This window comes from Chelonia mydas, chromosome 2 (assembly GCF_015237465.2).
Source record: "Chelonia mydas isolate rCheMyd1 chromosome 2, rCheMyd1.pri.v2, whole genome shotgun sequence".
In the NCBI taxonomy this organism is placed as follows: Eukaryota; Metazoa; Chordata; order Testudines; family Cheloniidae; genus Chelonia; species Chelonia mydas.
Window position 1 is genome coordinate 199,184,486 of NC_057850.1, and position 12,437 is coordinate 199,196,922.

Genomic DNA, 12,437 nt, shown 5'->3' on the forward strand with positions numbered 1-12,437 from the left:
AGTTAGAACAGTTTTGTAGGCATTGTGGCAAAGGCAACCCTTGTGGGGAGATATTAAGGTAGCGGCTGCATGGATAATACCAGGGATTTTCCCAGACATAAGAGGTGGTGTGGAAAAAGCTCACAGGTGTTTGGGGGAGAAACCGACTAGTGGATGGTAAAGGCTGGGGTGGCTGGCAAGGTGAAAGTGGTGGTCGATGTCACAATACATTACTAGAGCAGCTAGCTAAGATGAAGCTAAATTGTGAAAGGTCTTAAAAAGTAAAGATAAGAAGCTTGTTTGATTTGAGGTGAAGCCATGGAGGAGGGGGCTCCAAAAAGGTAGTTTGGGTAGTTAAAGCAGCAAGCCTGGAAGATGCACTTTAGCAGTGGCCCTTTAAATGGCCCTGAGTGGAGCACAGTTATAGTGATCAGGGCCAGAATGCAGGAAGTTGTAGCAGTCAACATGTGAAATGAGGAGGGCATGGTCAATAGCTATCAGAGAGATGGAATTCACTTTCTGACATGTAAGAAATTGAGTACAAGGAGCAACTCCTCTCCCTCAGAATTGTAGGGTGTTTTTATTTAATAATAGGGATGGCATGCTTAAGTACTGCCAGGCAAGGATCAGGGAGAAGACAGAGGAAGAAGATGTGGATGAATACTTACATTCCTTATAACAGCTGATTTGTGGAGTAACACCTCCAAAATTCCCTAAGAGTGCTGCGCTCTTCACCTACCCTGATGAAAGAAGGGCACCACAAATTAGGCTACCACAGAGTATATAATGGGCCATACCAGAGTCTCGTCGAGGATTCTATTATTGGAGGGGGCGATTTTTGGGGGCCTTCTGGATATTACTATTTAAAAAAACAACAACAGGAGTCTAGGGGCTAGTTAGACCTCTGGAAAATCTTGGATTTTACGAGATCAAAAAAGAAAAATTTGGCTACTGTGTCAGATTTGTGCCATGATTCATATAAAGGATGAAGACTCTTCAGTCTGTGGCTGTTCCACTGCTTAACAATGATTAACTTTGTACATCTTTTGGCATGACAGTAATTTGGGGCCCTTTGAAGATTTTTTTTTTGGGGGGGGGGCGGCAAATGTCCACTTCCAAACGCACACACAGCCCCGTTAGCACCAGGCCTGGGTCAAACTCTGTTTAAGGGTTTAGTTAATAATAAATCTTGCCTTTAGAAACTCAGATTGTGTAAATATCACCTATATTTCCTGAACACATGTTCTACAAACCTCCGGGAATTCAGCATAAGTACAAGGACCAGCAGGTCCTTGAAAGCTTCCCAGAACTTATTAACATTTGCCTTTTGGCTCTTGTGGGTCTTAGAAACTGCTGGTTTCAATCTTTCTTTCTCTCTAAATATTTCACTTGGTCTCGTTGCCTGACCCATTAGTAGAATAATAAAAAAAAGAAAGAAAGCTAGCATAGTTTCTTAGATTTTAGTCTCCTCAGAGCAGAGACTGTCTTCCTTTAAGTTCTGTACACTGCTGGCACTCCACAAATCATAATTATGCCATTGTTCCATATGTAACTGAGTAGAGCAAAACTAGGGAAAACAGCTAAAGGCACGCTGGAGAGATTAAAATGAAGAACTGGCTCAGATAAAACCTATACTATAATAAAAAAATGGTATAAAGAGAAAACCAGAATGCAGCAAAACATGACAAAATACATCCCAGGGATGTTGAGAGCACTAGTAAGTGTCCTTTATTTGATTAAAGTATTGTTGCATGCTCTGAGCTCAAGCCAGACCAAAAGTTGGATCATGCAGGAAGACAAGTGATTTTGTCCCACCACAACTAATACTCTAGAGAGAAAAGAGAAGGCACTGACCGCACGTACTAATATCTGAATATCCTGTACAGCATTATTACCTTAAAACAAATTTTTAAAATAGTTAAGGCAAAAAAATTTCAAATGTGTCCACTAATTTGGGGCATTCAGCTTGAGACATGCAGATTACTCAGGTAGGGCATCCAAATGTTAGGCATGCAGAATTAGTGGACACTTGAAAAATCTAGAGCTCATTGAATAAAAAAGCTGAAAGAACCCTAACCCTAACCACCAGCCACCGGTGACAATGGAACATGTATTAGCTGTTCGGGTAAACTTGTCTCTATACAGGTGTTAGAATGGTCAGTCGCTCCAGCAACCCAGTCAGTTAAATATTCTTGAGTGCTTTACAGCAGCACAAATATATATTTTATTTTCATAACTTTGCATCATAAAACAACTATGGCTCTCAAAAAGAGAAAAATGATGAAGAGAAAGGTTCTCCCCACCTTCAGCAGGTTGACAGGGTCACAGCATTTCACTGAGCACTTAGAACCAATTGGATATTTGGGAAAACAAATTTATCAATTAACTTTTCTGATTCTATTCACTCTTATTATTAAGCCAGTAAATGTTAATAAAAATATAAGGATAACTGGGTGTTTTAAAGCTACTTTTATTTTAAAAGAAAAAAACTGCCTTCTTTTTTAAGTGATTTATTCGTCCTGTCTTTGTTCGGGTTTTTTTTAAACTTCCCAAACAAAGCAGAAGTTTGTCTCTGAAAATAAGATGGCGAATTAGAGCTAAATTGTGAAAACAAAGGACCAACAGTTTCTCCAGTGCAGGCTTGTTACCATGAGCTAATAATTTAAGCAAGCTCAGCCTCTTTTTTAATAACTGTGTGCCTTTAGGCAAAGTATTTCTACTAAAAATTATTGAGGCATGGAACAAGGCAAGGTGTGTGAGCTAATGTTGGATTGTTCGGTTACTAAACCAAATCTTGTAGCACCGAGCCTGCTCTGAACTGACAGATTATTTCTCTATATACACTTGTATAAACATACTACTTAAGGTTGAAATCTGTGTAAGCTTTCTTTTCAATTAAAATGTCAAAAATGACAGCACATGTTTTCACTGTCCTCAAATGAATGATGGATGCTGCAGCAGGAGTTTCATGCCCCGTGTTTCAGAAATGTTTGCTTGCTTGGGGTGTTTCAGGATGTACTTGCTGACCCTCTTCTGTGCCCTTATGCTATACTGGAAGAACCAAGGGCTTGTGTTTCAGATGGCTTATGGGCTCTTTACCCCTTTCTTTCTCAGATACTCCCCAAATAAGGAATATTGTCACCAAATGGGTTGGAAGGACAGCTTAGATCTAAGGCACTGGACTGGAACTCAGGAGATATGGGTTTAATTCCTAGCTTGGCTTCAGACATCCATGGAAAATCACCCTAAAATCTCTGTGCTTCAGTTCCCCATTTATAAAATGGGAACAATCTTCCCTCCTCCCACTTTTTGTCCATTTTATCTACTTAGACGGTAAGCTCTTTAGGGCAGAATCCTGCCTCACTCGGTATTTGTATAGAGCCTACCACAATGGGGCTCCAATAGTTCTTGGGACCTGAAGGTGCTACTGTAATACAAATAATAATAAACAGTAGCTATAATAAACAGGTATAATACTATTGTGAGAGCTGGAGCATCCTTGTGATAAGACTAGAGTGAAAACACCTCACAGAGATAATGGCAGCTGAGGAGGAAGAAGATATGTGAGTACATGGGATTTGCTGTGAGTATACAAATTTAATGCACTTGTAATTAGGAAATAGGTAAGCAGTGTGAAGGGGCCTTTTGCAAAAGCCAAAAATCAGATAAACAACACTCATGATAGGAAAACATCATGGCCTCTATAATGTGCAAACTTCTCTCCAATCTACACTGAACCTGCTCCACTTCCTCTGTATAGTGCCTGCATGAGACAATTGCACCATATCCAACACAAGGTAAAAATCTGCCCAACTTTTCTATCAAATGATATTTAGATTATTACCAGATCTAAGTTCTGTAAATGGGGCTAAAAACCTATCATCTTCAAGACGTGTGACTTAGAAAATTTAAAAATTCCATGATTCCCATTTTATAGAAAATGAGACAAAAAGAAGTTTGGTGACTTGCCTAAGGTGATATCTGAGGTCTGTGGCAGATCAAACCCAGCTTTCCTAGCTTCTAGTCCTGTGCCTTAGCACCAATATATGCCATATTCTGGATAATATGTATTTCATATTGTTCTTAGTTTCCCTGACCCTTCTGCTGCCCTTATTATAGCTTCTTATGATTTCAAACATCCACTGCTCTGTGAGAGGGAACGAACTTCTTCATTTTACATAAGTATTGCAGACCCTCACCTGTTCAAAACCTCTTCCGTGGAAGGAATGTGAGTAACTGGAGGGGGGGGCAGGAAGGGGAATGGAGGAGGGAGGGCTTCTCTCTCTACTCAGAAGCCTGTTTAGCAAGTTATATCCAGGAGGTAAGGCTGCCAAGAACCTGTTTATGGTCAGTAACATCCCACCACCAACCCCTCTTCTGATTCCTTTAAAAATTTCATGAAGATCAAAATGAATATTAAACCAATTCTTGGAAGGAACCTTTGTGCCAACTGCATCATGTTAAAAGTTCCTAGTGACAACTGTGTTAGTGGGAATGATGAGAGGGACAGGATGGAGAGCAAAACATTAAGAGAACAGGAAAAAGCCAAAGAGAACGGCTCAAAAAGTAGCTCAACACAGATGGCTTTGAGCAAATGTTGACTGCTTTCATTATTTAAAGGGCTATGCTTTGTCTTCTCGGTCCACTATACAACTGATGTCAGTGGGAGTTGTTCACTGATTGAGGGAGGGCACATATGTACCTGAAGCTACTTTTTGAGCTAAGGATGGTGCCGAAAGCACAACTGGAAAGACTGAGCTAATCTGATTCCTAAACTAATTTGGTAACAAAAATGCCCAAGTGCTCCTCAGGGGATAGAATCAAGTCCCCTACCCTTTTTCTAATAAAATCTCCCATCTCCTTGTATATTGCTGGATGACATACATAGCAGAAATGCCTCACCAGAAGTGTCACAGGGCATGATCTAAAGCCCAGTGAAGCTAATAAAATGGCTCCCATTGATTTCAACCATGTTTGAATCAGGCCTATAATGTGAAATATTGCCTTTTAGATACTGACATTAAGATTATCTTGAAAAATATGTGCTATCAGTGCTAGGGTCTATTTTTCCAACAGCGTTCAAGAGGAATGGGTGAAAGCTGATTTGAAGTTATAACTCACACCAGTGTTTTTGGTGCCTGCTCCATCCCTTTTAAGTACTGTATTGAACATGAAGCTGCAGCTGATTTTGAGGTTGGAGTTCATTTGTTTTCACATCAATGCAATTAATTTCCATTGGAAATTGCATCTTGGGCATTTAATCAAAATAGGCCTAAAATAATTCTGGAAAGCTCATCTGTCTCCAATCTATATAATGTTTTAAAAATTGGATGCATGCCCTGCAATAACATTGCACTTTACAAAGCTGAAAGCTCTAAACTTAGGGGTATCAGTTACACTTAAACCATGGTAAATTAAAACATCCAGTTTCTGGTTTGCATTGATTTATAAATATTGACAAAACTACTTTTCAGTCATTACCATTGTGGGAGTATGGAGTTAAATTTGCAGCAATTCAGGGTTGTTGTGGGGTTGGGTTTTTTTTCATTCTTAGTGTGGCTATAGAAGCCTTTCATGTTGCAGATCAAGTTCCAGATAACTTGAAAATCTTAAATCTTAGGGTTTTTTTAATGAATGCATATGACCGACCCAAGCCAATGCTCATAATAAAAACCAATAATACTGAGGAATATATAACCTGCTGGATCCGAAGTACAGTTTTATGGCATGAACAGTGCAAGTCAAGGTGGATGTTTACTGCTGTCAAATGTTTTGAAGACCAAATGAGAGAGAAAATGTGATTAAAAAATTAAAAGGAAAAAATATTACTATAAAGCCTCTTGATTTCATAGTAAGAGTTCACTGTACTCTCCTGAACAGTCCTCAAGAACATAGACTCATAGACTCTAAGGTTAGAAGGGACCATCACGATTGTCTAGTCTGACTTCCTGCACATTGTAGGCCACAGAACTTTGCTGACTCACTCCTGTAATAGACACACAATCTCTGGCTGAGTTACTCATGATTTAAAGACTTCAAGTTACAGAGAATCGGCCATTTACACTAGTTTAAACCTGCAAGTGACCTGTGCCTCATGCGGCAGAGGAAGATGAAAAATGTCCACGGTCTCTAAATCTGACCTAGGGGAAAATGCCTTCCTAACCCCAAATATGGAGATCAGTTGGACCCTGAACATGTTAGCAAGACCTATCAGCTAGACACTTGGGAAAGAATTCTTCTGTAGTAACTCAGAGCCCTGCTCATGAGAGATGGTTAAATCAGAGGCATTTCAGTTTGAATGTTTTAACAAGTATGTTTAGAACTTCTCTCCTAAATAGTTTTATATACTGTTATACCTGATGGCTTCCAAAATATGCCCATTTATGTGTAATATCTTCATTAAGCAAAAGTCATTAAGCAAATATAAATTTCAATAGACAGAGCACAACCTGTGACCCAGTCATCCTCATAATATCCTGAGAAAACAATATAAAATGATCAACAAACAAACAACAGCAAAAATAAATGGGGCAGATTCTCAACTAGTGTAAACTAATCTAGCTCTATTGAGGACAATGTATCTCATTTATATCTGTATAATCCTGTTCCCACTGAAGTTAATGTGAGTACTGCTATTAACATTAATTAGAGCAGGATCAAACTAATAAATATCTAATCTGTGGTTGAAATTTAAAATACTTTCCTAAGTAACATTCTGAAGTAGTGAGTTACACAGGTTAATGATAGAATATATTCCATAAAAATGTATAGCTTATTTTAAATCTATATTTTCTAATTTGTGTTAATGTTTTTTCTGGCTTGGCAATTCACATCTGCACCTCTTTTTTTCTTCTCCCACCCCTCCCCTTCTCTGGCCCAGGAATCTTATTTTAAAGAAAAAATCTTTTCCCAAGACAGAATTTGATGTTAAAGATGAAGATAAAGTCCAGTGTCCCATTTCAGTATAAAAGGCTTAAGACCAGACCTCAGTCATGAAAAACAAATAATGCAAAAGCACACTTCACTACATCACTATTCACCACTTTATTCCTGCTGTTTTATCTCATCTGTTCTTGCCTGGAAGGGTTCCTCAGGTGGCCCTTGAATGTCTCCCTTTTAGTAGTCCAAATTAATTTTACAATATTTCTGTTTTTCCGTTTCCTTTGTGAATATAGTTACTGAAACCCAATACTTTGGCTAAAAAATTCCCTTGTAATGTAAATAACATACGTGACAGTGTTCGAAGCAATTCAGATTGGGCTTTGAAAACTCCTGAGTGCAGGACAGTCTATTACTGTCTGAGCTTGCGCAAACCTCTCTATTTTGGAGGTATGCAAAGCTAGTTCAAGCTAAAATAATTTCCTCCCATTATTTAAACACATTTTATTTTCAAAGGCCAATCAATTTTAAAACAAATATGGATTTCTACCTGAAGAGATGGTGTGCAACGTTTGAGGTCTATAGATGGGAAGGATAGAAATGTCTGATTTCTCAGGCCTGGTCCACACACTTTAGTTTTTGTACTAGTATAGATATTTTGGATAAGGGGATGATTATATAGATATACACACACATGTATGTACATATTGATAAACAAACACAGTTATACCAGTACAACCTCTAGTGTGGACACAGTTATACCAGTATAAGCTTATCCCCCACATATGAATAAGCTTATACTATATACGTATATTTATACTGGTATAACTGTGTCCATGCTTGTGAGCGGCGGGGTGGGAGAGATAAATCTAATTCTTCTGGTATAGTTATAGTGGTACAATTTTTGTGTTTAGACAAGGCCTCAGTCTACATCGGCTTTGTGATGCTGTCCTGAGGCATATCACTCATTGAAGTCCAGCCTCTGAAGGCAGCCCTTCCAGGATCAGCAACATAACTTAAACTAACACTGACTGACAGATGCTCTGATATCATGTTCCAGAATATTGCTTTTATGTGAAGAACCACCAAAATAGTTGAAATCAGCTGAGGCACCTGAGTTAAGCATTTCCAAATTTAAAAGGTGGGGAATGGTACTGTGGAGTTGTCAGTGGAAGGCCTTTTACAACATAACTTGCATCCCCTGCTGACCTGACAGAGTAAGAGCATATGGACAGTCAGAGCCCATTTCATTTTTCCAATGTTTGCTTGACGGAGTTGGGGTGTTTGGCTGGGGAGGGGAGAAAGGATTTTTTGTTTGCTTGCTTTTTTGGGGGAGGGGATGTCCTTTTCCATCTCTCACTTGTAAAAGAGTCAAAAATATACGTTTTCTTTAAATTATGTGCATATGTGCTAAGACCTGTAGATAGCCTATAAATATGTAACTTAACAAAAGGACACAAAGTGGCAGCTCCCTCAAGATTGGCATAACTGAAAATAAATTGGATCTTGAGTAGAGGAGCGCAACCCATATGGTCAACCTTTTGGGAAATTTTTAATAACCATCTGCACACGCAGCAACGTCCTGGTGAAAGACCGTTGTGTTGTTTACACCTTTATTTTGGTGGCACCATTCTGCAATGGAATAAATCTATGAGACTGCACTACATACAATAGTCTTTTCCCAAGACATGATCTCAGTTTGGAGAAGAGCAGAAATCTGCACAGCAGTGAGCACGGCTGATTTCCAGATGTTGGAAGACATAGCTTACTCACTCCACTGTGTTGTAAAGGCATAACAAGTGTGATGAATACAAAGAATACTGGTAAAGTATGGTTGCAGGTTGGGCAACCAGCACGGTTTCTTGATGTTTGTGAAGCTTGAGAGGGGTGAATTTAGCTCTTGAGTCACCTTACAACCTAACAATTCACACAAAAAGTTTGATTCAGAAAATTTTAAGAAAACTTCAAGGCTTAAGGCCAGTGAGCCAAATTTATCCCTGGTATAATGCCAAAGAAGTCTGTTTATCTCTTAGAAATGGTAATCAGTCGCTTAAAAGGAGAAAATGCGGGCAGAATATATGAATGATATTTTGCATTTGGCAGAAGTATAAGACCAGCTGTTTGTTCTTTATCTTGTGGCTATACATCTATCGAAAAAAACCTTGCTTAGCTCCTGGTCTTATTTCCACTGTGAACTTAACCGTAAGCCTTAGATACATGTGGTGTTTGGGGTTTAGAGCTAAGTGTCATTTCATATCGTTTCTGAAGTCTCCATACATGATAATGAGCTTCTTTTCACAAGGGACTTGGGATCTGATTTTAATTTGTGGTAGGGTTATGGTCACAATAAACGTCTATTTCAGATATTCATGAGAAGTCGCAAATGCAAATGGAAATAAAAAGTGACTGTTTTCTTGTACATTGAAAGCTATGCGTGTAAAACACACACATAGTAAATATCTGTTCCACATGGAAGCCCACCACAAGCCCATGATGAGACTATGCCTCCTCATTCAACACCAAAAAGTATCGTACTCGTGGATCTGAGCAGAGACGCTGTAGTTTGCATGGCAAGATTTTTTGCCTCTCTGCTGAGATTGCCACAGGGATACCAGTTTGTGTCATTGTGTCTTGCTGACACTTAGAATAATAGAATCATAGAAGATTAGAGTTGGAAGAGACCCCAGGAGTCATCTAGTCCAATCCCCTGCTCAAAGCAGGACCAACACCAACTAAATAATCCCAGCCAGGGCTTTGTCAAGCCGGGCCTTAAAAACCTCGAAGGATGGAGATTCCACCACCTCCCTAGGGAACCCATTCCAGTGCTTCACCCATCCTCCTAGTGAAATAGCGTTTCCTAATATCTAACCTAGACCTCCCCCACTGCAACTTGAGACCATTGCTCCTTGTTCTGTCATCTGCTACCACTGAGAATAGCCAAGCTCCATCCTCTTTGGAACCCCCCTTCAGGTAGTTGAAGGCTGCTATCAAATCCCTCCTCACTCTTCTCTTCTGCAGACTAAACAAGCCCAGTTCCCTCAGCCTCTCCTTGTAAGTCATGTGCCCCAGCCCCCTGATCATTTTCGTTGCCCTCCGCTGGACTCTCTCCAGTTTGTCCACATCCTTTCTGTAGTGGGGAGACCAAAAGTGGACGCAATACTCAAGGTGTGGCCTCACCAGTGCCGAATAGAGGAGAATAATCACTTCCCTCGATCTGCTGGCAATGCTCCTACTAATGCACTAGGAACTTAACTGAGACCAACAATTTATTTCCTGTAGGCTACCAAGCACCCATTGGTAAGTCAGTTTTATGCGGTCTGGATTTGAACCTGGAAGTGAATGGTTCTGTAATCCATGATCAGCCCTTTTAGTAATCCAGTCTATGAGACAGACAGATTTAAACTGGAGTTACTCAGATTTACACAGCTTAATTCAGGGCACAGTCACCCTTCTACCATGCCATTCAAGCAGCCAGGACTGCCTCAAGAAGTGGATGGCACTATCCGAAAAGGACGTTAGCTGAGGCAGACACAGTATATGCAGGGTGAATCAAGCCCCTTAAGTTAAAAAAAGAAAATCCCACACTGGCTGAAAAATATATCAGCTCCTCCAAACCCACGGGCCACATCACTGTTTAAAAAAGCAACCTGGGAAACTTGTTTTGATCACCCAACAGGACATCTAGGGTACTTTGAGCATTAGATCTTGAAGCCCTCCTTGCAGTATACTGATTACATGTGAACTTTACCTGCTGACTAGAATGGATCAGGCAAAGCACATTGTGACAAAGACCAAATACAGCTGATAGAGCTTAATATTTGGCTCATCATGTTAACTGGATTTAAAGTACTACAGGTAGTACTGTTTAAAAATCAACTCTGTTGGAGTCAATGGACAGACGCTGATTTACATCAGCTGAGGATCTGGCCCACTAGGATTTGCAAAATTGCAATGATATAAATTTGAGCAAACCTACAAGTTCAGAGCAGCTGAAGAACAGGCAGGTGTCAATCCAATTTATGAACAAGAACAACTCGGTTATATTCCAATACCTCGGAATCAAGTAGCTGGGTGATGATTTTAATAACTATAGGTGACAGTTGGGGTATTTAAAGCAACATAGGTAAATATCTTAAGTTCGATTGTAAAACAAACAAACAGCAGCAGAACAGAGAACTTAATGTAGTGATGAAAGGCACTTATTCTTAATTATGCTTGATAAAGTCTTTTTACTATGCTACTTTTTCATGAGGAATTTTTGATTTATTTAACCAGCAAAATGCACCCAATTTGACTTTCCTAATTACTGACCATCTTAGCCTTGGTTTGGGAGTTTTTTCATGTCCAGCACAAGTGCATTATTTAAAACCCTTTGATGCTTTCTCTTGAAAAGGATTTGCTAGGAAATAAATCACGCTTATTTGCAAGAGTTAAAAAAAACCAAACATTGCCGGAAAAGTCTACAGAAATAAGAAGTATTGGTCACAGGTGTGTGACCAATGTTGTGATTTCTATAGTACCTGTTATTGCTAACAGATTTTCCTGAAACCCATATTCATAGCTTCTGAGAAGCATGCCACTAACGCTTAGGTTCACATGAAATGTTGTTCACTGGATGGTTTATGATTGTGTCTTTACACTAAATATGAAGAACTCCAAACTACCTGCATACCGGCAAGCAGCTCTGCTCACTCACTCTTGCATGATATCCCCACAGCCCTACTTTTCTAAAGGCCTCTCTCGTTGTATAGGCTCCTGTGACACTTAGCTGAGCTGGCCAAACCACAAACTATTTTATTATGTTGTGCAAAATCCTATGTGCAAAACCCCTCTTTAATTAAGACAGAGAAAACAGCACTGTGGTTGTAATTACCTAGGACTGCTTTACCCCTGGGAATAATGAAATAAAATCAGGCCCTCTCTATTTTTGTTTTTAAACTGAGTAAACCAAAATCAGTTTATTCAACACAAAGTAAACCAGACAGATCTCACTTCTAAAAGTAATGGGGGGTACCACTGGAGGTTGGATATGCAAGGATGACTGAACTGCAAACTGCTGGCAAAATATTTGGCTTGCTGTTGGTCCGTGGCCAGTGTTTCCTTTGTAAATTAATCTCACATCTTTATTAAGTTAAGCATTTCTTCTTCTTCTTATTTGAAACATACTTTAAATATTTTGTTTTTATGACGTCCTGGAACACGATATGTTCCCTTCCAGATCAAGAAAAATGGGAAAGTCTGACATTAGGTGCAATCACATAAATGCACGCTTCAGCCAATTTGAAAATAGTTTAAAAAAATAATGTGTCAAGGATCAATGCAGAGAAAAACAACCAAATGGCATCCTCGCATCATCTGCTGGGGAACGCTAATCCAAACTGCTTTCACAAAAGGAACCTATATAAGAAATGCATATACACCTGCAAATCCAATAGTTTTTTCCAAACTTCCTATAAGATTTAAGCTTACATATTTTTCAGTTGTGATCTTTCTTGAGAAAAAAAGTCCATTAAAAATCCCTTCTAAATGCTATATTTAATATTTAATGTGTTTTGTTTCTCTCACCCAAAGGACCTTCA

At 39.3% G+C, this 12,437-nt stretch overlaps 1 protein-coding gene across 10 annotated transcripts in view; it reads right to left on the bottom strand.

The window, feature by feature from the left end:
* CREB5 (cAMP responsive element binding protein 5) overlaps positions 1-12,437 on the bottom strand; it is a 350,247-nt gene that overhangs the window by 97,172 nt on the left and 240,638 nt on the right. The window contains exon 1 of one of the 10 annotated variants that reach the window (XM_043541013.1): positions 648-702. The exons of the other annotated variants lie outside the window; for them this stretch is intronic. Coding sequence (XP_043396948.1) covers positions 648-649 — 2 coding nt within the window. The 5' untranslated portion in view covers positions 650-702. Of the gene's footprint in view, positions 1-647; positions 703-12,437 lie in introns of those variants that run through there. 10 annotated transcript variants of the gene reach the window in all.